This window comes from Magnusiomyces paraingens, assembly GCF_902498895.1.
Source record: "Magnusiomyces paraingens strain CBS 517.90 genome assembly, contig: contig1, whole genome shotgun sequence".
Classification (NCBI taxonomy): domain Eukaryota; kingdom Fungi; phylum Ascomycota; class Dipodascomycetes; order Dipodascales; family Dipodascaceae; genus Magnusiomyces; species Magnusiomyces paraingens.
In genome coordinates, this window is record NW_022474067.1 from 5,420,637 (window position 1) to 5,447,500 (window position 26,864).

The window sequence follows — 26,864 nt, forward strand, 5'->3', positions numbered from 1 at the left end:
GACATACCTAATAATCTTGATATCAAACTGTGTAGTAACCTTTGCAAAAATAGTCTTTAAAATTATAGGGGAAAGGGCTGGATGGTTTAAAGGATAACACGTTTGCTCGACAGCGGAAGATACTGGGTTCGATTCCCAGAATACCCCCTTTTCCTGAGGATGTGTACGGGAGTATACACCTAGACTGAAAAACCATAGGCTACCCTGGTTACAGGAATGCCGACTCTTCCGTACAGTCTAAATAGCCTGCAGGTGATTGCGGGCCGTATCTCTGACGGAAGAGATTAAGAAATACATGGGCGTCGGTGAAGATAAGTGGAAATGGGTTGGGAAGGTTTTGGGACCGACAGACTGGTTCTCCCTGTTCCTCGTAAGCTGGCATCAGGGCCCATCTTCCGGGCTACCGGAGACGCACAGAACAGAAACCACCCGTACTAAAAAGGTACAAATGAAAACCGGCAAGTCACATAGTCAGACAATAAAAGGATAGCGCAGGTGCTGATGTTATATATAGTTCTATAACCCTTGAATAAAAACAAACAAACAAACAATATTTTTACAGAAACTGGAAAAAAAGAAAATAAATGAAGAGCAATTACTTACATTAGGTCTCACTCTGAATTACGAGCATTAACTACTAAAATTGAAAAGTTTACAAATCGAGATATGGTTACCATTTTGGTTAAAGACATTACAATTGTCAATGTCTATAATCAACCGAAACCATCCAAGAAATACCCTGAGCCACCGGTTTTTGAGTTTCTCAAACGGGAAATCAAGGAACAATACTCAAAGATTGTCATTGCAGGTGATTATAACTTACATCACAAGGAATGGGAATCAAGGGCAGGTCCGAATACGGAAGCAGATGAAGTTGTTGAGTGGCTACATGAAAATGATATGATGTTAATTACTCCAAGAAATCAAAAAATATACAACAATAGAACCAATATTGATTTGGTTTATGGTTCAGTGGACTTACTTCATAGAATTTCATTTAGTGGAGTGGATGAAAATACACTAAGTGATCACTCAATTGTGGAGTGGGACATCTCTATGTCTCAGAGTAAAAACGGGGATGAAGTTTTTACTTCGGTGAAGAGATTGAATATTAAGAATGCAGATTGGGAAAAGTTTGACAAGGAGCTTTCTTCTGCCATTAAAGATTTTAATGTGCATAACAAACCTCTAAAATCAACTGACCAAATTGATGACCAAGCTAAAGTTCTTGAGGAGGTTGTAAAAAGAGCAATGGCAAAGTCGATGAATGAAGTTAAGGTGATGAAAAAGTTCAAACGCTATTGGAATCAAGAATTAAGGGAGAAGTTAGAAAAAGCGCTAGAAGCTAAAAGGGAAGCCCGTCAAAGGCAACCTTCTTTGGCTTTGAAACGACAAAAAATCGAAGAGGCGAAAAAAGCTAGAAAAATTTTTGACCACAGTTTGCGTGAAGCAAGTACTGAGCAATGGAATAAATATTTGTCTAGTTTAGAAGGAAATGACATTTGGAAGATTTTGAAGTATATTAATCCAAAAAGCAATGATACCATTATACCACAAATTAGAAAAGAAGATGGAACTCTCACTACTACTGTTGACGAAAAAAGACATGAAATATGGAAGGCACTTCTACCTGAAATTGATCATGGTCTTGATAGAGAGTTTGAAATTGATGACGATTCTCGATGGCCAAAATTAGAGTTTGATGAAGTTGACTCTGCATTGGGTGATACCCCAAATGATAAAGCTCCAGGAGACGATGGAATTACTGGCAAAGTTTTAAAGATGGCATGGCTGAATAAAGACTTAAAGGAAAGGTGTTTCAAGCTTCTCCAAGCTTGTGTGAAGTTTGGATACCACCCAAAAGTCTGGAGACATGGCATTATTGTTGTTATACCTAAACCTAAGAAACCTGACTATTCAAAGCCAAGAGCATACCGAACGTACCAATTTGTAAGTGAAAGAGAAGCTAGTATGCTCATGGACCGAAGAAAAGGATCAGTGCAAAAAATTAGTACTGGAATTCCACAAGGCTCACCTATTTCACCACTACTTTTTTTGATATATTCCACACCAATGTATCATGCCATTAAAGAATGGGGTGGAACTCCTTTTGGCTTTATTGATGATGTGACTATTACCGTTGAAGGTAAAATTGAAGAAAATACCAAAAGCTTAAGCAACATATTAGAAAAATGTTGTAATTGGGCTAAATCAAGAATGACCAAAATTGATTTGGGTGATAAATTGGGTTTTATTCATTTTACAAAAAATGTGAAACCTAAAGATGAGAAAGTGCAACTTACTTTACCTAATGGAGAACTTCGTGAACCCCAGAAGGAAGTTAAATTGCTTGGAATTACTTTGAACAATCTGCTTGATTTTAAATCTCATATTTTGAATAAAATCAATAAAGCAAGAAAAGCTGTTGGTGCTATTTGGCATCTTGGTGTCGTGCAAAAAGGTATGCGAGGGTCTGCAGTCAGATCACTGTATATTGCTTGCGTGAGACCAATTGTTGAATATGGCTTAGAAATTTGGCATCATAAAGTCTTGAAAGGAGAAATCCACAAGTTGGAAGTGATGCAGAACATGGCTTTAAGAAGAATTGTTGGTGCTTATCGCACAACTCCTATTGCGGTACTACAAAAGGAAGCTGGTATTATGCCATATAGTATTAGGCTAAAATTTATGGTGGCACGAAAAGCTATTCGTTTACACCTAAATATTAGCAAAACTAATCCTATTAATGGTCATTTGTTAACATTGATTGAGAAATCTCCAATTGCAAAGCTAACCACGCTTTACATGTTGGCGAAAGATGATAGAGACTATATGATTAAAAAGGATGAAAAACGAAAATGCAAGAGGGTTGAACCTCTTACACTGAAACAACAACAATATCAGACGATTGGAATTTTGAAGAAACAAGCAATGGAAGAATGGCAAGAAATGTATTGGAACAGCAGTAAGGATCTGTGGTATCATAATATCACAGTGGAGTCGAAATGTACTGATAATCTTTCCAAAATGGTTACGGGAGTGATCATGAAGAAAGATAGTCGAAGGAACTTGGGTAATATTACTCAATTTCGCACAGGCCATGGCAACTTTGGCGCATGGTTTAAAAAGTTTGAAATTGAAAAGGATAGTTACAACTGCAAATGTGGAGAGCTGGAAACAGTTCATCACATTTTAGTTGAGTGTCCTTTGCTTGAAGAGGAAAGAAAAGAACTGAAACGGATATCTCCAGAGATGGACATGTCGACTCTCTTAAACAGTTTAACTGGCTTACAAGAGATTGTAAGCTTTATCTCTGCTTGGAGGGATTAAGAAATACAATTACAGCGTTGATGAAGACAAGTGGAGATAAGTTGGGAAGGTTTGGTTATTTTTAACCCCCTGTTCCTCGTAAGCTGGCATCAGGACTTATTTTCGGTGTGTTGGAGATGCATTGTTGAAGGCAAAATTAAAAGTTTATTATTAAAATGAAAAGATATATAGTATGGACAAGAAGGATAGCGGAGATGCTGATGTTATATAATTCGATAACCCTTGAATAAAAACAAACAAACAAACAATTTTGGGGCAAGTTAGATTTTTATTACTTATAAGATGACAGATGAATTTCTTTTAAAGCTGTTGGAGAAGCATTGTTAAAGTCAAATTAAAAATGTATCACGAAAATGAAAAAATATATAGTAAGATTAAGAAGGATAGCACATATACTGATGCTATATAATTCTAGGACCCTTGAATAAAAACAAAAAAAAAATAAACAAAACATTGGGTTTAAGTGAATTATCCCTCGGAAGTTTTCAAACTGTCTTAAATACTTGAATTTCTCATACCCAGATCCTTTTTCTTTCTTTTTTTTTTTTTTTTTTTTTTTTTTTTTGAAATGACCAGGGTCACCATTATACAATTAATAATAAAAAAAAACTAAATATACAATTTTTATGAATTCAAGTGTTAAATAGTGGTGGGATAAAATTTTCTTTTATGAAATGGTGAATTTATGTTGAATAGGATTAATTATAAATACACACATATTTTTTTTAGATTTTTCAAATAACAAAATTTATTTATTTTTTTTACCTTAGTTTTTTTTTAATCTATTGAGAACAATAATCTTTTATTGTTTATTAACTTTGGCAATTTCCAAACTTTTTGAGTTGTTTTTTAAACCAACCCATTTTTTATACTTAGCATCACAATAGCAATTATTGTAATGTTAATTTTTTTTTTAAATCTTTAAAATTCAAGGTGAAATATTTTACTTTGTTTTAAGATTATTTAAAAATAAAATATAGATTTAAAATCACTGGCACTTATGACGACTAGTCGTTTTTTTTTTTTTTTTCTTCCAGTATTAAACTTTTTTACAGTATTTTAAAAGATTTTTTTTATTTTATTTAAATAATATTGACTTGTAACTATAACTGATATTAAAAATTTGGTTATTTTTTAAAGACTATGTTTGTTTGTTTGTTTTTATTCAAGGGTTATAGAATTATATAACATCAGCATCTGCGCTATCCTTCTTGTCCATACTATATATCTTTTCATTTTAATAATAAACTTTTAATTTTGCCTTCAACATTGCATCTCCAACAGCCCGAAAATAAGTCCTGATGCCAGCTTACGAGGAACAGGGGGTTAACAATAACCAAACCTTCCCAACTTATCTCCACTTGTCTTCATCAACGTGCCTTGTTTGTTTGTTTGTTTTTATTCAAGGGTTATAGAACTATATAACATCAGCATCTGCGCTATCCTTTTATTGTCTTGACTATGTGACTTGCCGGTTTTTCATTTGTACCTTTTTAGTACGGGTGGTTTCTGTTCTGTGCGTCTCCGGTAGCCCGGAAGATGGGCCCTGATGCCAGCTTACGAGGAACAGGGAGAACCAGTCTGTCGGTCCCAAAACCTTCCCAACCCATTTCCACTTATCTTCACGGACGCCCGTGTATTTCTTAATCTCTTCCGCCAGATATACGGCCCGAAATCACCTGCAGGCTATTTAGACTGTATGGAAGAGTCGGCATTCCTGTAACCAGGGCAGCCTATGGTTTTCAGTCTAGGTGTATGCTCCCATACACATCCTCAGGAAAAGGGGGTATTCTTGAAATCAAACCCAGTATCTTCCGCATTCAAGCGAATTTGTTATCCTTTACACTATCCAGCCCTTTCCCCCTATCAACGTGCCCCAAAATCTGGTAAAATATGTATTTAATTCAAGGTGGCTTTTTTAGGTCAGACAGCTCTAAATATCACGTGATTAGGCACTATGGCCGAGCGGTTAAGGCGAAAGATTAGAAATCTTTTGGGATTTCCCGCGCAGGTTCGAGTCCTGCTGGTGTCGTTATCTTTTTGTTTTTAATTATTTCCTTTTTCTTTAATTTTTATAATTCTTTTTTTTTTTTTGAAGTTTCAAGAAACAAAATATATATTTGGAGGTGGTGGTTTGAAGTTGTGTTTAACTTTTTAAAGTTTTTAAAGTTTAAACTCTAAAAAATGCCAATTAATTGGCTTATTTGTAATATTGCAGATGTGTGTACAAATAGTTATTATGCAAGTGTAGAGGTAACAAATAAAAAAATAGAACTCATTTCAAAAAATGAAAAAGAACTGTTAGTCTACAAAACAAAGTCACTGACTTTTATTGATATGATTGATTTATCTCTTCTAAGCAAAATGGATTTGAAGACTAAAACTCCTTTTTAGGTTGGTGTTTATAACAGTTTGATATGTCTTACAGGTTATGAAGAAAAATTAAAAATCATTATTATTATGTCATCATTTTTCTTACACACTAAAGAAAAATAAAAACTTTACACCAACACCACAAAACCCACATTTCAAAAAAAAAAAAAAAAAAAAAAAAAAAAAAATTGGAAAAAACATTGACCAAACTGTTACCTTGTAAATAATTTTAAACAAAAAAAAGAAATATGCGTCAGCCCGGAGTCGAACCGGGGGCTCGTCGATGGCAACGACGAATTTTACCGCTAAACCACTAACGCTTTCTGTGATAAACAAAAATTTTACAAATATTAATTCGTACCCTATTTAATATTAAAAAATTTAAAGGTTTTGGGGAACTTGTTTTCAGTGACCAGTTTACCATTCCATGATTAAACCATTTTAAGTAGCTGAATGATTATTCAAATTTTTGTGATTTGGAGTTTCAACTAATGCAAAATCGAATTCATCAGTCTCTAATTTTAGCCTTCCAGAGTCGTCATCAATCTCAAATACACAATTAGCGCCATGAACAATTTCAGATAGAAGCACAATACTTATTTTTTTTTTTTTATTTGATGGTAATAATCAATTTTTTTTTCTTCTTTTCAGATTTGTGGCATAATAGTATCTTTCCGTTTTGGTTCAATATACTTTAAAAATCTTCCAAATTTTATAACACTAATTTACTTTATCAAAGTTTTCCTTACTTTTTTTAAAACATCCCCAAAAGCTTCAGTTTCATTATCAATATGATAGTTTTATTTCAGAGTTCTCTTTTATGTACATTAAAATTTTTAACCACAAAAAAAAGTTCCTTATAAAAAATTTTCTGCTCTGAATTGTTAAAAATATATAATCTATTCACTGAGGCTATTACCAAATTTCAATTTTTGGATAAATGCATAGAAAGGTGCAACTTAATAATTCAATAATTCATAAATATTTAGATTTCTAATATCCTTTTCGAGCAAAACTTTTGGCAGAGAAAGCATTGATGTCGATATTATAAAATTTAATAAGTTTAATAAATTTAAATAAATATAAATTTTTTTTAATCGTCTGTAATAGTTATATCGTATGAATATCAAGAGTCAATGAAACTTATTTTATTAAATCTAATTATATTTTCTATAATGAGAAAACTCAATAAATATTAAATTATTTATTTATTTATTGATTCAAAGATTGTAAAATTATATATAATCAACGTCAACACTAGCTTCTATGCTTTTGCTATATAGATTTCCATTTTCTCAAAGATTTTTTTTATTTGACTTCAACATTGTATCCCCAATACTTGGAAATAAAGTCTCAATGCCTGCTTAAGAAAAACAAGGGGGACAAAAGCCAAATATCCTCAACTTATGTTCCACTTGTCTTCACCAACACTGTGATTTTTTCAATCCCTCCAAGCAGATATAAATTTCCAAGCTCTTGCAAGCCAATTGAACTGTTTAAGTGAGTCGACATGTCCATATCTGGAAATATCCGTTTCAATCCATTTTTTTTCTCCTTCAAGCAAGGGACACTCAACCAAAATGTGATGAACTGTTTCCAGCTCTCCACACTTGCAGTTTTAACTATCCTTTTCAATTCCAAACTTTTTAAACCATATACGGTATATACGCAAAAAATTACCATGGCTTGTGCAAAACTGAGTAATGTTACTCAATATCCTTCAATTATCATTCTTCATGATCACACCTGTGACAATTCTACTCCACTGTGATCTTGTGATACCATATATACTTATTACTATTCCAATGCATTTCATGCCATTCTTCCATTACTAGTTTCTTCAAAATTCCAATCATCTAATTCTGCCGTTTCGTCGGTGTAAGATGCTCTACCGTCTTGAATTGTCACTTTTCATCCTTTTTAATCATCAGGTCTCTTTCATCTTTCTCCAAAATGTAAAGCGTGGTTAGCATTTGCAATTGGTAATTTTTAATCAAAGATAACAAATTACTATCAATAGAGTTAACTTTGCTAATATTCAGGTGTGAATGCAGAGCTGTTAGTTCCACCATAAATTTCTGTAAAAAATTATGGCATAATACCAGCTTTGATTTGTAATACCGCTATAAGAGTTGTGCAATAAGCACCAACAATTCTTCTCAAAGCCATATTCCACAATTGTCCTCACGCAAACAATATACAAGGATCTGATCGCCAACCGCTGCATACCTTTTTGCATGTCACCAAGATTTCAAATAGTACCAACCGCTTTTCTTGTTTTTTGATTTTATTCAAAATATAAATTTTAAAATTGAGAGGGTTGTTCAAACTGATTCCAAGCAATTTAAATTCATTCTGGGGTACACCAAGTTCCCCATTAAATGAAATAAGTTGCATTTTTTCATTTTTTAAGTTTCATTTTTTTTTTAAAAAAATGAATAAAACTCAATTTATCATCCTAATAAATTTTTGGTCATTCTTGATTTAGCCCAGTTGCAACTTTTTTTCAATATATTGATTAGGCTTTTGATATTTCCTTCAATTTTACCGTCAGCGGTAATTGTTACCTCATTAATAAGGCCAAAAGGTGTTTCATCGCATTATTTAATTGCATAATGCAATGGTATGAAATATATCAAGTAAAATATTCTAGTTTTGTAGAATATCAGTTCTGTTTTATTTTTTTTTTTTTGCGCTGATTTTTTTCTTCGGTCCATGAGCATACTAAATAGTTTCCCTTTGACTAAAAAGCTTATATTCCCAGTTTATAAGTGCTTTGGGTAGGGTCATATATCTCCATTGTGTCTGCCAAGATATTTCTGTTAGCATTAGCAAAAGCTCCTTGAATATCAATAAGCATAGGATAGCAGAAATTTTTTCTTTACTAATTTCAATTTTTTGGACAAGTTCCAAAACAGCATCCGTAGCACAAGAACCTTGTCTTCCTCCATATTGCTCTGGCAGAAGCAAGTGTGTTGTTAGTTTGGTCATTCTATTTTTGTATAATCTTTTGTAGTACCTTAGATGGGATCTTAAATAAGGAAATTGGTTGATATGCACTTGGCTTTGAATAGTCAGATTCCTTAGATTTAGGTATAACGATAATAATACCATGTTTCCAGACTCATGGGTAGTATCTAAACTTCACACAAGCTTAAAAAAGCTATATAAACTTTTCCTCATAGTCTTTATTTTACCTCGCCATCTTTAAAACTTTGCCAGTAATTCCATCATCTCCTGGAATTTTATCGTTTAGGGTATTAGCCAATGTAGAGTTAACTTCATCAAACTTTGATTTTGGCCATCAAAAACCATCATCAATTTTAAACTTTTTATCAAGACAATGAAAATTTTCAGGCAGAAGCGCCTTCCCTATTTGATGTCTTTTTGCATCAACTGTAGTAATGAAAGTTCCATCTTCATTTCTAAGTTGTGGTATAATGGTATCATTGCTCTTATAATTAATTTTAATTAAAATCTTTTAAATGTTACCTTTTTTTCTAAACTTTCCAATTATTGATTCTATTTCTCAGGACTCCCAACTTGCCCAAAAATCTGGTAAAATATGTCTTTAAATCTAGGTGGTTTCTTTAGGTTAAATAAGTTTAAATATTACATGATTAGGCACTATGGCCGAGCGGTTAAGGCGAAAGATTAGAAATCTTTTGGGATTTCCCGCGCAGGTTCGAGTCCTGCTGGTGTCGATATACTTTTTGCAAATAAAATTTTATCATTTTTTTTGGAATTTTATTTCTTTTTTCAACTTGATTTTAAATGTTAGAAAGCTGGTGATGTTGGTAGTGTTCAAGAAATAAATTTCATTTTTTTTTATAAAAAAAAACAACAAAATAGAATTGTGGTTTAGGGTTTATAAGTGTGAAATTACGTCAGCAAAATTGCCATTAAACATTATCTTAAAATTTAAAGTCCGAAGAATGTAGACTTTTCTTCAGATTTTTGAAATCATTGTAAACATGTCTAAAATCAATTACCTTGTTGCATTGGATTCATCTTAATAACTTTTGTATATTTGACAATTGTTATATTTATTTGGTATGAACAAAAAAAAAAAAAACGAAACTTCATTCCACCTATAACAGAGAACAGTAAGTTACTAATTGACTTAGTTGAAAGAGTATTTGAATATTATTTTTTATTGAATTGATTGAATGCGAACGTTTAATTTTTGTTTAAAAAAAAAAGGTCATTCTTAGTAATTTAAATTAAAATGTTTGTTGATTGTTCCATTTTATCAACTTTATTTTTCACTACAATACCGCCAGTCTGTTCTAGTTGACCAAACATTCCAGTTACATAATCATATTTCTGTATTAACTTTGATCCCAAAATAAAGGGATTGTAAAAAAGAAATATTTTTTTAACTGTTAAACTTGACGTTTATTGTTTTTTTTTTTTTTTTTTTGATTGGTGTTTTCTTTTTGCTAGAATTTTTGATACTTCTTTGAAAAAAAAAAATAAATAAAAAAGAACAATAAATAACAAAAGGAATAGTTACACAAAAGTGGAATTTATAGCATTTAAATAGGGTACACATGAGTTGATATAACATAAGCCATCTTAAAAAAATAGCCATTGAGTTAAATAAATGTTAAAACCTAATAAATTATTTTTCATTGGCATTATAAAGTTTAAAAATTTTTAATTTAAATGCAGAAAATCGGTAATTTCCATTTTATTCATCTTGAAGTTATAGATACTATATTTTAGAATATTATTAAAAAGCCGTTGTAGTATAGTGGTTAGTACACTTCGTTGTGGCTTCAAAAATCGAACAATTCCGAAGAAACCTCAGTTCGATTCTGGGCAACGGCATTTAAAACATTGTTTTTTATTTTTTTCTAATTATTTTTAATTAAATGAACCCTCTGGGGATGTATTTTTTTTATCGATTTTTTTTTTTTTTCATTTTTTGTAGTGGGTGGCTGTGTAGATCAAACATATTCGATATATCAAGGTGAATAAAATGAGGCATAGACAAAATAATGCTCAAAAAAAAAAAAATAACAAAATTTAACATAAAAAAAAACAAAAAAGAAAAATTAAAGACATAATTCGCTCAACTTTAGATGAGGGTGCTGTAAGATTGTTATTTTCATTTTCAATTTTTAATTTTCAACAACATTTCTAAAGACTTGACGACTTGCCATCAAAGTTGACTGGCGCCGATCGTCGAGTCACAGATGCATTTTGTTCTGTTGCCTTCTTTTTTTTCATTTTTTTTTTTTTTTCATTTTTATGCGAGTGACTCACTCTTGCATTTGCTTACTCAGCTTCAATGCAGCTATTTTTCTGAGTTAAGCCTTTCCCATTTAATCTTCCCTCCTCTTTCAAAAAAAAAAAAGTTACCCGGTCAAGAAAGTATAAAAACTCTTCATTTCCCAACTATTTTATTTACTTTTTATTTTACCTTTTTTTTTTTTTTTTTTTTTTTTTTTTCTTACCAATTTATCAATTCCAAGAGTCTATTTCTTTGAACTTATCTACGCTCTCTAAGCACTCCTAGCAACAAAGACTCTTCTTTCCTTCTGTCAAGGTTTATCTATTCTCTCTCCTGAGTAATCAAAGACCCTAACAGACACTTTACTTACTATTTCTTTAGTATTCTAAGCTTTATCTAAAAGAAAAAAGCTCTAGAACACAAAGCGTAAAGCAAACTTTTTTTTTCTCCCCCCCTCCTCTTTTAATTCGTTGCAAAGTAACTCAGATTACTTGCAACACTTGGATTCTTTTTTCGTTTTTACCTCCGACTAACGTTGTCTTCGGCCCATAAAAGAAATCTTTCTTCTTTCCAACCGAACTTTACAGACCCGTTAGCCCAAGAAACTCTTAGTAAGACTTCAATTTCTTCTTACTTGCAACAAACAAACCAAGCTCCACTCCCCCAACCACACATACCCGTTCAGGCAGACATCGACAAGTCTTTTCTGTTCGACCCTACTACTCAACCAAGTTCACAATGTATTTCCAACCACAGCATCTTTTCACATCAGGAAGCATGTTCCTTTCCCCACCGGGAAGAAGAGCCTCAATTCTGGAATAAATTCCAGACCCCTAGTTCTCTAGACGGTCTTGATGTGCTCGCATCTTCCCGCCCTGATTTCATAGATACCGATTCCCTTTCTGCCATGGTTGCCTGCACCCCTGATTTTGACACCAAGTCTATCTTGGTTGTACCAAACTCAACTAATACTATCAGTATTACAACTCCACCATTAATTTGCGACCCTTCGTGCTTAACACCTGAGTCGCTACTCACTGCCACGCCTCTTGTTGCTGTTGGCTCTGTGCAAAATGTTGCCCCAGACCTTCCTCGTGTACCCGATAATACTCCTGTCGATGCACTAGCGTTGGGCAGCGTCCCCAATTACAATCTGGATTCTTTTGACTCGCATTTCATTGACAAGCTTCTTAACTCAAGTTTGGTTGACTCTGCAGTGGAAGATCCTAGTAATTGGGAGTCGCTTTTCCCTGATTCTAACAAGGCTGTGGCTACAACATCTGCCATCTCTCCTCTCTCTCGGCCTTTGTCGACAGTCTCGGAGTTGGTTACAGATGTTTTACCAACCACCATAACTGAGGAGATGGTTTTATCCCCTGTTACACATCCTGTTTTTGAAACCAAATTTGTCCATGAAAAACGCTCTGCTATGGTCCTTGCTGGCAAGGAGAAGAAGAATGAGGAGGACGATGATGATGAGGAAGACGATGAAGATCTTGAGAGAAGAAGCAAAAAGCGTCACATTTCTGCCTTGGAATTTGAGGAGCTTGCTTCTATCTCTTTGGACTCTGGGTCTTCTCCCAGTAAGGAGCTACCGCCCATTGTAGTTGATCCTTCGGATAGACGCGCTGTGAAGCGTGCTCGCAACACGATGGCGGCTCGACGCTCGCGTGAAAAGAAAAAGATGGAGATGGACGATCTGCGTCAAAAGGTGAGCGACCAAGAGCGAGTTATTATGAAGCTTGAGGCTCAGGTGAATCTTTTGCGTACTCTTCTTAACCAGAAGTAAATTTGTGATGATGATGATGAATATATATATTTAATTAATAATATTTATAATGTTTATGATAATGAAGTGATTTTTTTTTTTTTTTTTAAATATTTAAAATTTATAAACATAAAACTTATCAATGGGTTTTAACATTTTAGGGAAAGATTCGGGTAAGAAGTATCTGCATGATAGGAGGACGCACCTGCCTATTTGGGAAATTTGCCGCACAAGTCTGCTTATCGGCTGCTTTTCTTTTTGCATATTTAAGAGCCTCCACATCCTCCTGGTTTTTATTTTTATTTTTTTTTCATTTGAGCTTTATATATTTTTTTTTTCAAGCATTTATTTTCTATACACAAAATTCAAATAATAATCACAATAATCATAGTAATAAACACAACATGAGCGACGCCGCTTCAGCTACAGATTTACCGACCACAGGGACTGGTGGCGATTCGCTGACCCAAGATCTCAATGTACGATTCGATTATGGCAGTATGGCCTGGATCTTCACCTCCTCCGCACTCGTCTGGATCATGATTCCCGGAATTGGTCTGCTGTATTCAGGTCTTTCACGCAAAAAAAATGCCATTTCTCTGCTATGGCAGTGTATAATGGCGGCCTCACTGATTGCATTCCAATGGTTCTTTTGGGGTTACTCTCTTACTTTTTCCCACAAGGGAGGCGCGTTCCTCGGAAAACTCGACAACTTTTGTCTCATGAAAGTGCTCGGCGCACCATCAGTGGTCCCCTACGTACCTGACGTAGTGTTTTGCTTCTACCAGGGAATGTTTGCTTGTGTTACGGGCATTATCATGCTCGGTGGTGCCAACGAGCGCGCAAAATTGGGCCCTATGATGCTTTACCTTTTTATCTGGATGACTGTGGTTTACGCACCCATAGCATGTTGGACCTGGGGGCCCAAAGGTTGGCTGGTTGTTTTAGGAAGTCTTGACTATGCAGGCGGCGGGCCCGTGCACATGAGTTCAGGCGCCGGAGCTCTAGCATATGCATTTGTATGTGGCCGTCGTTACGACCCGGAGGCTACTAAAAGCTCGTTGCCAATGTTTAAGCCCAACTCGGTTACATCTGCAGTTTTCGGTACCATTTTCCTATGGTTCGGCTGGTTCGGCTTTAATGGAGGGTCCACGGGCAACGCGTCGATCCGCTCGGGCTACGCGTTACTTAACACTAATCTTGCTGCAGGATGCGGAGCTCTCACTTGGCTTTTCGTCGACTACTTTCGGTTTGAGCGCAAATGGACAACAATTGGTATGTGTTCAGGAGCAGTAGCCGGACTGGTAGGAATTACACCTGGCGCAGGGTACGTACCCATTTACTTTTCGGTACCAATTGGCATGGTGGCAGCAATTGGATGCAACTACGCAACGACACTCAAATACTTTTTCCGGATTGATGATGGTCTTGATGTGTTTGCTCTGCATGGAGTTGGTGGGTTCTTGGGCAGTTTTATGACAGGACTTTTCGCTGCAGACTACGTTGCTGCTTTAGACGGGACTTCAATTAAGGGCGGATGGATCAACCACCACTGGAAACAGGTTGGGTATCAGATGTCTGGAGCTGTGTCGATTTTGGCGTGGTCCTTTGGTGTTTCAACTTTCATACTGACAATCATGAAATACATTCCGTTTATGAGCCTGCGTTTGACCCAGGAACAAGAAGTTCTCGGCACTGATCTTGCGGAGATTGGCGAACAAGATGACTGGCTGCCAGAAAACGTAATTTTGCCTCCAGGGTTCAAGACGTTTCAACCGGTAGATGCGGCGACTTCTTCACCAGTGATGGGGGTCGAGGTTGACGAAAATGGAATAACACCGTTACCGTACTCAACCACTCCGCCCATGACTACGATGGCTCCAGATAAAGAGAAAACTCATACGGATTGAAGGGGGGAGGACTTTATGAGAAGAAGGTGTTATTTTTTTTTTTTTTTTTGGTTATAACTTGTATTGACTTTTGATTTTTATTTCTTTTATTTCTTTTAGTTCTTTTATTTCTTTTAGTTCTTTTAGTTCTTTTAGTTCTTTTAGTTTTTTTAGTTTTTTTTAGTTTTTTTAGTTTTTATTGTAAATGTATGTAAAGATTTGAACTTGTAATTTTTATCCCTCATTCAAAGTTCCTATCGGAGAGGTCGCGTGCCGAAGAAGATGGGTGGATGGTGATACTACATTTTTTACAGTAGAAAAAAACAATATCAATAACAGTAATAATAAATTGGTGACAACTAACAGGCCATCTATGGCTTGGGGGGTGGGATTACTTTATGTTTTAATTATTTGAATAAAGATCTTGAATGGTTTAGACATGTCTAAAGAAATGACTGCACCAGCGTTTAAATGTTTAGAGCTAAGAGTGATAAGCTTTCTTTCGTTGTTATCATGATAAGCAGGATAAGAAAAAAAAAAAAAAAAAAAGGGGGAGGAGGGGGAGGGGTCTACGCATAACATCTTGGTAAATTTTTTACAAAGTCATACGATATCGACGACGCCCAAAATCAACCAGAATGGCTCATGGGAAGGGGAGAACTGATGATCACGGTATTTCCGTAATAACATTTAAAAAATAACATAAAATAAAAGGGTGTTCCTGGTGACTTTGGAGATTAGGCGGGTATCAGTTCTTGGAACGTAGCCAACAACTTTTAATTTCCCAATGGGGGAGGGTCTCATCTGATTAGTTGAGTCCTTAAGAAATATATGGGGATATAATATCCCCATGGGGTAAACATATAATAATTATTAATTAATAATTATCAAAAACTATGAATAATCTTAATTAAGAATCAACTAACCAAGCAGTAGAATTATATTACTATAACATTTGTTTAAACAAACTTCTTTGCTTCCCGAGATGCTGCAAAGAAGCTCCAGTTTTTTTTTTTTTTTTAATTTTAAAAAAAAAAAATAACAAATAATAAATCATTGTATAAAAATAAACGAGATAATAAAAAATTAAAGATCACAAATAAAGTTAAAGTTTAAACTGAAGGATACAAAAAAAAAATAATAAAACATTGGAGAACAAAAAACAGTATTCCAAGCAATTCTTTTAACTAATAAAAATAATTACTTAATTAATTGATTGGTTTATTGTCTGTTTGTCTTTATTTTTAAGCAAAAAAACCATCACTTCAAAACCTTTAAAAGCCTTAATATTATCTAGATTAACTCATAAGGTATTCAAAATTTTGAAATTCACAACACAAAGCGTTAGTGGTTTAGCGGTAAAATTCGTCGTTGCCATCGACGAGCCCCCGGTTCGACTCCGGGCTGACGCATTGCAGATGATTGCTTAGTCATTGGCAATCTGGCCGAGTTGGTCTAAGGCGTAGGATTAAGGTTCCTATCTCTTCGGAGGCGAGGGTTCGAATCCCTCGGTTGTCATACGCAAACATCTGCTATATTCTTTTTTGTTTCTTAAACATTGTTTAATTTGATTTTTTTTTTGATGAAAAGTGTTTATTTTGTTGAGGTTGTGGCAAAGATACAAAGAAAATATGGTTTCTTGAATATATTTTTTTTTTCAACAAGCTTTAGTGACTTGCAAATTTCAGTAGTATGCAGTAGGGTTGGACACAACAGTGTTTATAAGCGATTATACTCCAAGCTGTTTTATTTAATTAGATAGCAATTATAATATAGTCAATCAATGAAACAAAATTTAACTTTAAACAATAAATGGAAACCTCTTCTTAAATAGGAATTTGAGATTTCTTAGGTATTTGGGCTCTGAAGATTTTTTTTTTTTTACATATTTCAGTTTATAGTTTCTGAAAAGACATAGAATATTGGACTATTATAGGATATATTCTGTTATGATAAAAAAAAATTGATACTGAAAAACCACAGACTAATCAAAAGTGAAAATTTCAGAAACACTGAAGCTCTAATAACGATTGGCGTACTTATAAGGATTTTCATGTTTGGTCACACTGCATGATTTGGAAATTTATTTGAATATCAGCTTGTTAGTTTTCAAGTAATGTGTGGGAATGGTCATATTTCTAAAAAGTGATAGTGACAAATTCAATGATTACATAAAATATTATTAATAAGTTTATTTTATTTTATTCATTTTTTTTTTTTAGAATTGGCGCAGAAGCTCAAACTCCACCATCTGTGAACCAATTGATCCGTAAAAAAATAAAAATTTCATTTTTTTTCATCCAAAAGTACCAAAAAAAAACAATCCTTGGATAAATAAAAAAAAGCTATCGACACCAGCAGGACTCGAACCTGCGCGGGAAATCCCAAAAGATTTCTAATCTTTCGCCTTAACCGCTCGGCCATAGTGCCACAAATCATGCAACAAGTTCTCTATGATGCATACATAAATAGTAAATACAAGGTTTATAAAATTATGGTGGGAATTTGGCAAAAGAGTGGACTTTTTTTTGGACTATTAGAAATAAAAATTTAAAGTCAAATTAATATTCTATTGTGAAAACAAAAAGATTCATTAAGATCAATAAGGATAGCGCAAATGCAGATGTTATATAATTATCCCTTGATTAAAAACAAATTAATTAGTTTGGTTATCCCACTAATTAGTGGGATGAAAGTTTCGTTTGTTTGATTGTAAAAGGTACTAGGTTTATTTTTCAAATATTTTCGTTTACTTAGGGAGTGTACATGGGTACACACCTCAATTGAACTCTGACGAGCAGAGAAGCCGACTTTTCCGTTTATTCCTATAAGCCTGCAGAGAATTGTGGGAAATGCCACCGGTGGAAAGTTTTGTAAAATACTTGTACTTCCTTAAATAAAAGTGAAAACAGATCGGGAAGGATATGGATCGACTACCTAGTTTTTCCACTTACTTGTAAGTCGGCAGATTGAAATTACCCGTACACTTTCATAAATAAGACCAAAGCTGGGTGATTATAAAAAAAAAAAAAAGTCGATTCCGATATTATTATAATAACATATAGTTATATAACTACTAAATGAAAAAAAAAACAACAAATGGTGAGGCTTAAAAATCAGATTTGTATCAGATTCAGTATATTGATATATACTATATATTTTTTGCAACACTTGCATAAAACAAAAAAAAAACAACAAAAAAAAAACAACAAAAAATCAAACAAATAATACCAATTCACCTTGAAAACTTGTCAAGATGATTTACCATGTTTTTTTAAAAAAATCTTGCAAAAATGATCGTCAAACCTTAATGAAACTTTGACTTCACTTGCATATAGATATGCTAATATCTCTTTCACCAAAATGAATCTTTCTGAAAAGTTTCTAGTGTGGTTAATTTTTTTTTTAATTTTTTTGCAAATCATAAAAATTAAATTGTGAATTCGCAATTTATTTAAATGAATTTCTTGCTAACATTAGCCAAGGCATATTTTATAAGCCGTTGGGAAATTCTGAAATCGAAACATATCGAAAAAAAAGAATTAATCCGTAAAAATGCTTAATTAGAGTAATGAAAATGATCAATTGATAATTATCATACATTATAAAGTATAAAAAGTTATTCTTCTTTTAAAATTTCTCAATATCCACGTCACAGCGTAGGACCATATTTAAAATCAAAATAAATATATTAGAACTTTCAATTGAATAATAATTATGATTCTTGTAAACATCTACTTTGAAAAAAAAAGGGTTATAATTTTAACTGATTTCAAAAAAAAATTTAAAAAATGAACATACTTCTTTGATTTGGTTTGATTTCCTGATTTATCATCCAAACTGACAGAGAACTTAAATTCAACACAATTCATTTGTATTTAATATGTTGATTAATCATTTAATACAACAAAAAAAAATATTTACAGAATGAGGAATAGGAGGTTTATTGAAATTACGCCATTGACAATGGCTTTTAACAAGTATTGAGTCTGAAAGATGAATCATATGGGGGTTTTAAGGGGCAAAAGATGTATTTAATGATTATCTCCATAAGTTTTTAATTCTCAATATATTTGCGGATTTAAGAAATTTATGCAATTTGTTTCTAAGAATTTTAAAAGACACGTGGAATATTGTTTGTTGTCTTTTAAATGAAGTTCTCTTTTGAGTATATTTGTATAATTTGTGAAATTTTGTATTAAAAGTCTTTTAAAAAAATGAAATTGTGGTGTTTTCTTAATTGATACTCATTTTCAGCCTTAAGGTTATCTCCATATATGGAGATATATATATCCATATCTTGTATAACTTATCAGATGATGTAGTAAATGTATATTTATTTTCGTTAGACATTCCTACTGTTCACTAAAACCTGGAGTTAAAATCAAGTCAATGCCCAATATCATCAAAACTAACATTTATAATCAATGTCACCCACCACTTTAAACTTTGATGACAAATAAAGCACACACACTTTCTGACGTTTGTTGGGAAGCCATTCAACCAAAACTTGATTTTACTGAGCTCTTGAAGAAACAACTTGAAATCAAGATTATAAATACAAGAAAGATGAAAAAAAAAACTATATAAACTAGGCAAAAATTTCATATTTGAATAAAATATAATCTCATCATTAACAATTTCAATCATCATTATCATCATCAATTTCAGTAATCATTATCAATATCAAACAATTCATTCAACATTTATATAACAATGACCAAACACGAACACGTCTTACTCTCTGGTGCATCTGGCTTTGTAGCAACCCACATTCTTGATCTTCTTTTGAAGAGAAACTATAAGGTTACTGCTACAGTTAGATCTCAAAAGAAAGCTGATTACCTTCTTAAAAAGTTTGAGGGATTGCCTCTCAAAACTGTAATTGTTGAAGACATCTCCAACCCTGATGCCTTTGATTCAGTTTTCCAAAATGATCATTCTATTACAGCAGTTATCCATGCTGCATCTCCTGTATTTTTCCCTGAGGCTGATGGTGCCAAACTTGTTATTGAACCTGCTATTAAGGGTACTAATAATATTCTTAAGTCAATTAAGCAGTTTGCTCCTCAGGTGACCAGAGTTGTTGTCACTTCATCTTATGTTTCCATTCTCCAAGTATTTAAGAAAAATGATCCCACTTTCATTCATAACGAAGAAACTTGGTCAGATGTTACATATGAACTTGCCGAAACAGAAAATAAAGAGTTGGCGTATTTTGGAAGCAAGAAGTTTGCTGAAAAGGCTCTTTGGAAGTTCATTGAAGAAGAAAAACCCAATTTCACTGCAACTACTATCCACCCACCATTTATTTTTGGTCCTCTAATTCAAGATGTACAAACCCCAGAGCAAATTAATGGATCCAATTCTCTTTTGTTTGGCTCTGTTGTGAAATCAAAAGCTAACGATACAGAGGGAGACTATACCGAAGACATCCTACCTAGTATTGATGTCCGTGATGTTGCATTGGCACACGTTTTGGCTTTAGAAAACGATGATCTTGCTGGGCGTCGTCTTCTTGTGTCCAACGAAGACTTCAGTACTCAATCGGTTTTAGATATCGTCAACAAGAATGTTCCATACTTCAAGGGTAAAATTGCAATTGGTCAGCCTGGAACTGGTTTGAAAAATTTAAACAAATTCTCTAAACTTGATAATCATGTCACTAACGACCTTTTGAAAATTAAGTACCGTCCTTTCGAAGAAACAATCACTGATACCTTTAAGAGCTTTGAAAAGATTCTTGAAGGAAATTAAATAGTTTTTTTACTAACTTGAATTACAGTTGAAAATTTTCTGTAATATTGAAAATAGGTTTATATTTTAATAAAATAAATAAAATTTTAATAAAATTTTTTAATTTTCTTGTATAGACGGGCTGTGATAAAGCGTTTCAATTGGAAGTTTTCCTAAATATATCTGAAAAAGATGACTGACGAAAGTTGAACTTTTGAAAGACTTAACTCTATATTCTTTCCGAAAATATTAGTGTACATGTCGTTTAGACATTCAAGTATAGAAATTTCTAGGTACTGAAGTTGGTATTTTTTATGAGCCACTTTGTTATAAAACAATTATATTAAATTTGAGTTTTTAGTTTCTATATATAGCTAAAATAATAAAAACATGAATCCGTAATATATATCCTAAATACAACGTATTCTTTAAAAAAATGATACGCTACTAATTCAATTAGGTTACTAAAAAAATTGTGGTCTTTCTCGTTTTTCCATTTTTGAAAGTACAAACATCATTTTCGGAATATCTACACTTTTTGTAAACATTTTATCCATTTAAATAATTTTTTCTTTGATATTGGCTTCAGAATTGATTTTAGCATCTCTGATAACACCACATCTTCTACAACTTTTATCCATACGGAGAGTACTTCAACCATAATCCTATTAAAAAACAAATAAAATGTAAAAGATATTTTGTCCGGTTGTCTCTAATTTCCATTAAGTTGTTTATAGTAAAAACAATAAAGTTAGAATAAGAAAAATTTCTACTCGACACTTTTACTTATAGTAAGTACTTTTTTGTTTTTGAATACACTCACAGAACTATTAATTAATAATAAAGGCTTTATAATATAACTATTGAATTCATTCATTCATAAATGAATTGTTTAGTTGATAGTGTGAAGTTTTAATAGTACCGTTATCAACTGTAAGAAGAACTTTTGGTGTTTGCGATTATTGTAGCATGTAGTTTGTAGTTTGTAGTTTGTGATTTCCATTCTCAGGAACAAACCCTAACTTTTAAATTTGACGATAAATTATGTTTACTTAAAAATAAAACCCAGAGCATTTAATATTTTTTTTACATATATATAGTTGACTGTGTTTTTGCTTTGTCTGTTTCTCATTATTTAATGTATAGAGTTATATAACATCAGCATTTGCGCTATCTTTTTTTTGTTTTTACAATAATATTTTACTTTGATTTCAAAATTGCATATCCAAAAGCCTGAAAATAAGTCATGATGTAAGTTTAAGAGGAACATGGGGATTAAGAATCACCACCATTCACAATGGTTTTGCTTTGTTCAACAAAAAAAATTCGGTTAAAAATAAATTACTAAGCATAAATAAATAAATTATGAAAGTTATATGTAAATTATGCCCTTTTTCTACTATGCCACAAAATTGGATTATTTTCAAAATTTAATTATGAAAATAATTAAAATTCATAATGAAAAATTTAGAATAACTTATATAATGCATTATGCCAGCTTTGTAGATGCTAAGAAACTGGTTTTGATTGTGGAGAGATTTATTTTTTCTGCCAAAACTTAGCCAATATATTCTTCAAACATGGAAAAAATAGCAATGACAACTAGGCGTCTATTAAAATCTATCTTGGTTATCAAGTCTTAAGGCCTGAAAAATCTGTAAGATTATGTCATAGTGGTGGTTTGTGAAAAGTAAAAGTAAAAAAAAAAAGGGGGGGAGTTTACTATGTATATGCAGTGATGATGTGTTTGAAAATTTCTGATTTAGACTGATAATGGGCCTTTATCTTGTTTCTTGTCTTCGTTTCTGGTACGTTCGGCAATGTATTTTGCAAACCTACCGTATCTTGTTTTTCAGTTGAATGGTACCAGATAATTATCTAGATATGTTTGGGAGTGGAGCCTTCCATACAAAAATGAAGAAAATCGTACCATATTTGGAAATAAAAAAAAAAAAAAAAAAAGATTACTACGTGGCTTATTCAAAACCAAATATATATATGGAGAAATTGTTTTGTTTTTCTAGCTTAAAAAAAAAAAAAGCAAAACCTGTTTAATATTTTCTTTTTACCTAAAAATTATCACTTCAACATATCTACCCCATATTTTAATTTTGTTATCCTTTGACTCAGAAGATTAATTTACAATGCCGCCTGAAACATCTAAAAATCGCATTTCCAAAGGAAAAGTTGGGCGATCATGCTCAAAACACATTTTAAATAATATTGGGCCATGTTTATATACCCCAGAAAAAATTTTATCAATTGAATCTCTCCCAAAAGTTTTCAGTTCCTCAATAAACTGTGCCATAACACTATCACAACCAGATAAAAGTGAAAAATCTGTTAATCATATTTTTATTAATAACTATGAGATTGATGAAATGAGATTTGGAGGTAAAATTCAAAACATCCAAGAACCTGCAAGAAATTTCAACGGCGGATACAATATTCGAATCTTTGTTGAAGATTTTAGTGGACTTATTGCTGCTACTGAGTTTTATAATATAGGAGATAACAGATATTCGGTTACAAGAGACAAGGCCACTTACAGTTTGGTTTTTAGTGACAACCAGAATCAAATACCCAAATCTTTAAAAGAAAGTTATGCTCACAGATTTTCTATTGGTGATCATGTACTTATCGAAGGTCGAACATTGACTCCAACACATTGGGAGGACATTACTGAAAACCAAGATGGTGATAAAACAAAACCCAATACTACATCCAGAGAAAACCTTTTCCTATATGTCAACTTAACTAACATTAAAAAAGCAACAAAAGCTGAACTTGGTCAACACGCGATTGATATAATAATTAACTATTGTCTTATTCGAACACCAAGTAACGAAAAAACCAAAATATCCGAATTAATTTTAACAGACCTTAAATCTTATAAGCCTGAAAATGAACAAGAACAATTTGAAAATAGTGAATTCGAAATCGAAGAAGAGGAAAAGGAAGAGAGAAAGGAAGAGGAAGAGGAAAAGGAAGAGATAAAGGAAGAGGAAGAGGAAGAGGAAGAGGAAGAGGATACTAAAGAAAACGTTGAATCCGATATAAATAAAGCAAACTACAAAGGTGAAAAGCCTTTTATTGGTGCTTTACATTCAGCTATGGCAGATATATTTTTAGACGAATTTTTTAAGGCAGTTCCAAGATGTGAAAAGTATTCAATTAATAAGAAGAGGGAAATTAATTACTTTGATGAAGCACTGTTGCTTTATTATATTTTAATTATGAAAATATGGGGCAAAAGTGTTTTTCTAAAAACAAAATACACACCAAACAAGTTGATGCATCTTGTTAGCCCTGAAATAACTTGCAATCATGCGGAATTAATTTGTCATTATCTTCGTCTAGATGAAAACGATAAATACTTGGTCAAACAAATTTTTAAATTCAGTTGTTGTGAAAACAAAGCCCATAATTACCTATCAAAAATTGCCCATAGTGAATAATTGCATAATTAATCACGTTGAACTTTTAATTGATCATGAGTTAAATTTATAGTAAAAATTGTTTTAAATATCTTTATTTTCATTATTTTTCAAATTTAATTAAATAATGAAAAAAAACAAAAACAAAAATTGTATAATGTGCTTAAGTATTACACTTCATAATTTGAATAATTTTTTGAATTTCAATATAATCTCAATATCCTTTTGACCTTTTTTTTTGTTACAAATAGTATTTTAAAAAAACCATACTGTATCACAAGGAATATTATGACTATATTATTATAATTATAATGTATTATAATACAATAACAGATAAAATTGAAATATATATATTATAGTTCATAGTAAAGTAAACAAACAAACAAGCCAGTTTTTTTTTTTTGTTAGTGTACTAATTTATTTTTATTATTTTCAAACTTAATATCATTTTCCAAAAAAAAAATCATCATCAACAACAATGTGGAATAAAACAAAAAATTACAATCTTTAAATCTGAAATTTTTTTTTTCCTTTTTCTATTAATGACGACCGAAATTATAAATGCTTTCCATTTTAAAGATTTTTTTTAAATATAAATAATATAAAAATTAGAATAAACATACAAAAAAATAGCGACACCAGCAGGACTCGAACCTGCGCGGGAAATCCCAAAAGATTTCTAATCTTTCGCCTTAACCGCTCGGCCATAGTGCCATCACGTGATAATTTTTTTAATATCTGACCTAAATGAATTAACCCAATCTAAAAATCTATTTTTAAGACTCACAAGGCTTGTCAGCTATTTATAATTTTTTTTAGATTATTTTTAAATTCATTTTACTTTTTTTTTTTAGGTTTGAAGCAATATATTAGTATTAGAGAATATAAAAGGTTTGTGTTTGCAAAATACACTTAAGAAACTTTATTACAACTTTTTTCTTTGTTTGAAAATACTTTTCTTTTTTTTTTTTTTTGTAATTGCGTTAATTTAATTTGACATGCACACACTTTTTTTTTTTTTTTTTTTTTTTCAATTTTATTTTGTTGGGCTAATTTTGTGCAATTACACTTTTAAATGCTGTGAGATTTTACATTTTGGAAAAAAAAAAAAATAATATAATAATAATAATAATAATGAAGCAAGTACTGTCAATTTACTTTTATTTTTATTTTTAATTTTTCAAATTGAATGACGTGAGAAGAAGATAGAATATGGCAATGAAGTACGTTCTTAGTTCTAGCCACGTCTTTGTTTTAAAAGAGGGATTAAAGATTGAGCCAATGACTGATCTGAATTGGCACGTCATTGTTGGGTTAAGACTTGTGCTTGGATAGTTTTTTTTTTTTTTTTTTTTTTTTTAAACAGAGTGTAGCGTCCATCATTGCCCACAGATTGCTTACTTGTTCTTAGTGGATCCTGATCGGGATGATGATGGTGAAGGTGATGGTGATGATGATGGTGGTGGTGGGTGGTGATAGTGATAGTGATGGGTGGTAAGTGGTGTGGTGAGGGTGTGTGGTGGCACAACATGCACAGTTGCAGCCGTTTGCAAGCAATTGGGAAACTAGCAGTCCTTCACATAAGCAATTACATCATAATAGCCCTAGCCCTAGTGATGGCTATTTGCAACCATAGCAACTGTTGCCACTTTTTTTTTTCTTTTTTTTTATTCTTATATTCTCACATATTCTTTTATAAACCTTCGACTCTCTTCTCTTTTTCCTTTTTTTTTTTTTTTTTTTAATTCTTTCTTTTCATCAATTTTTTTTCGGTTTTTAATTACCACGAACTTCAATTCTACTCACTTATCCATTCCCTTATAAACAACACTTTAAAAATGGGCGTTACTGTTACTACTCTTTCTCCTGGCGATGGTGTCAACTACCCCAAGGCCGGCGACACTGTGACCATCCACTACACTGGCACTCTTGCCAATGGCAAGAAGTTTGATTCGTCTGTTGACCGTGGTCAACCCTTTGTCACTCAAATTGGTGTCGGCCGTGTCATTAAGGGTTGGGACGAGGGTGTCCCTCAGTTGAGCGTTGGTGAGCGTGCCGTTTTGGACATTACTCCTGACTATGGCTACGGTGCCCGTGGATTCCCTCCTGTGATTCCTCCCAGCTCTGATCTTAAGTTTGAGGTTGAGCTTCTTAAGATTAACTAAGAAAGAAGAATGGAATAGGTTTAAGGGAGGAAGATGTACCCATTTTATAATGTGATTTAATGTTTTAAAATAATGATTAAAAAAAATGTTTTTTTATTTATATATATGAAAATTGGAATCAATTGACTTGATTTTTTCACAATATGTAATTGTTGTTTTTGATGAAATATTGAAACGGAAATTGTGAAAAAATATATAAACTTTTTTGATTAAGTACGTTTAATTATTTAAATCATATCGATATATCTTGTTACTCCAGACAACAGGACTTTTTTTTTTAAAAAAAAAAAACTTTTTCTCCACAATTCTAGCTTACTTTCAGTAACTTTGATAGATCTTTACTGAGATTTTAGTTTCAATACTAAAAAAAAAAAAAAAAAAACTCCCCAATATTGGTAATTGGTATTTTTTTTTACTAAATTTAAATGAAAATCACTAAGGAAACAATTAACCCACACTTAGCATTGAAATCTAGATCTAATTGACCTTTTGCGGGGTTGTTTGTTTGTTTGTTTGATTTTTGGAACCAAAAATTACAATAGTAACTGCCTAAAAAAAAAAAAAACCAAAAAAGTGCGGAGAGGGAAGTGGAGACAAAAAAAACCAAAAAAAAAAAAAAATAAGAGAGAGAGAGAAAGAATTAAAGGCCTTTGGTTAACGGAATTGAGTAAAAAATTTTTATCATTCCATTTAATTTCAACAGGTGTTGTTGTTAAAAGGGTTTAGTGAAATATAAAACGAGATCACGATGGTACACTTGAAACTTTTTTTATTTAATTTTTTTTTTTACAATTGGCCCAATTGATTTAATGGGTATGAGTTTAAGTGGCAGAAAAAAAAATAAATGTAAAAATAATAACGGAAATGTTTTTTTTTTATAATTCCGTATATATATATATATATAGTTAATTGTTGAATATCAAAAAT

The 26,864-nt window shown here is 32.3% G+C and overlaps 6 protein-coding genes across 6 annotated transcripts; all 6 read left to right on the top strand.

Annotated features, from left to right (window-relative positions):
• Window positions 1-295: 295 nt before the first annotated feature.
• Window positions 296-3,330, top strand: SAPINGB_P001651 (uncharacterized protein; the record flags this gene model as incomplete). Its single annotated transcript, XM_031996372.1, has 2 exons — window positions 296-370; window positions 652-3,330. 2 exons carry the CDS (start codon window positions 296-298, stop codon window positions 3,328-3,330), a joined length of 2,754 nt encoding a protein of 917 aa, XP_031852263.1.
• An 8,519-nt stretch (window positions 3,331-11,849) lies between these two features.
• Window positions 11,850-12,731, top strand: SAPINGB_P001652 (uncharacterized protein; the record flags this gene model as incomplete). The annotated part of the gene is made up of 1 exon (XM_031996373.1): window positions 11,850-12,731. One exon carries the CDS (start codon window positions 11,850-11,852, stop codon window positions 12,729-12,731), a length of 882 nt encoding a protein of 293 aa, XP_031852264.1.
• Window positions 12,732-13,114: 383 nt separating this feature from the next.
• On the top strand, window positions 13,115-14,620 carry SAPINGB_P001653 (uncharacterized protein; the record flags this gene model as incomplete). Its single annotated transcript, XM_031996374.1, has 1 exon — window positions 13,115-14,620. The coding sequence occupies one exon, from the start codon at window positions 13,115-13,117 to the stop codon at window positions 14,618-14,620; it is 1,506 nt and encodes a 501-aa protein (XP_031852265.1).
• A 4,695-nt stretch (window positions 14,621-19,315) lies between these two features.
• Window positions 19,316-20,356, top strand: SAPINGB_P001654 (uncharacterized protein; the record flags this gene model as incomplete). The annotated part of the gene is made up of 1 exon (XM_031996375.1): window positions 19,316-20,356. One exon carries the CDS (start codon window positions 19,316-19,318, stop codon window positions 20,354-20,356), a length of 1,041 nt encoding a protein of 346 aa, XP_031852266.1.
• A 2,123-nt stretch (window positions 20,357-22,479) lies between these two features.
• SAPINGB_P001655 (uncharacterized protein) lies at window positions 22,480-23,699 on the top strand (the record flags this gene model as incomplete). The annotated part of the gene is made up of 2 exons (XM_031996376.1): window positions 22,480-23,501; window positions 23,696-23,699. 2 exons carry the CDS (start codon window positions 22,480-22,482, stop codon window positions 23,697-23,699), a joined length of 1,026 nt encoding a protein of 341 aa, XP_031852267.1.
• A 1,911-nt stretch (window positions 23,700-25,610) lies between these two features.
• SAPINGB_P001656 (uncharacterized protein) lies at window positions 25,611-25,937 on the top strand (the record flags this gene model as incomplete). The annotated part of the gene is made up of 1 exon (XM_031996377.1): window positions 25,611-25,937. One exon carries the CDS (start codon window positions 25,611-25,613, stop codon window positions 25,935-25,937), a length of 327 nt encoding a protein of 108 aa, XP_031852268.1.
• Between the last annotated feature and the right edge of the window lie 927 nt (window positions 25,938-26,864).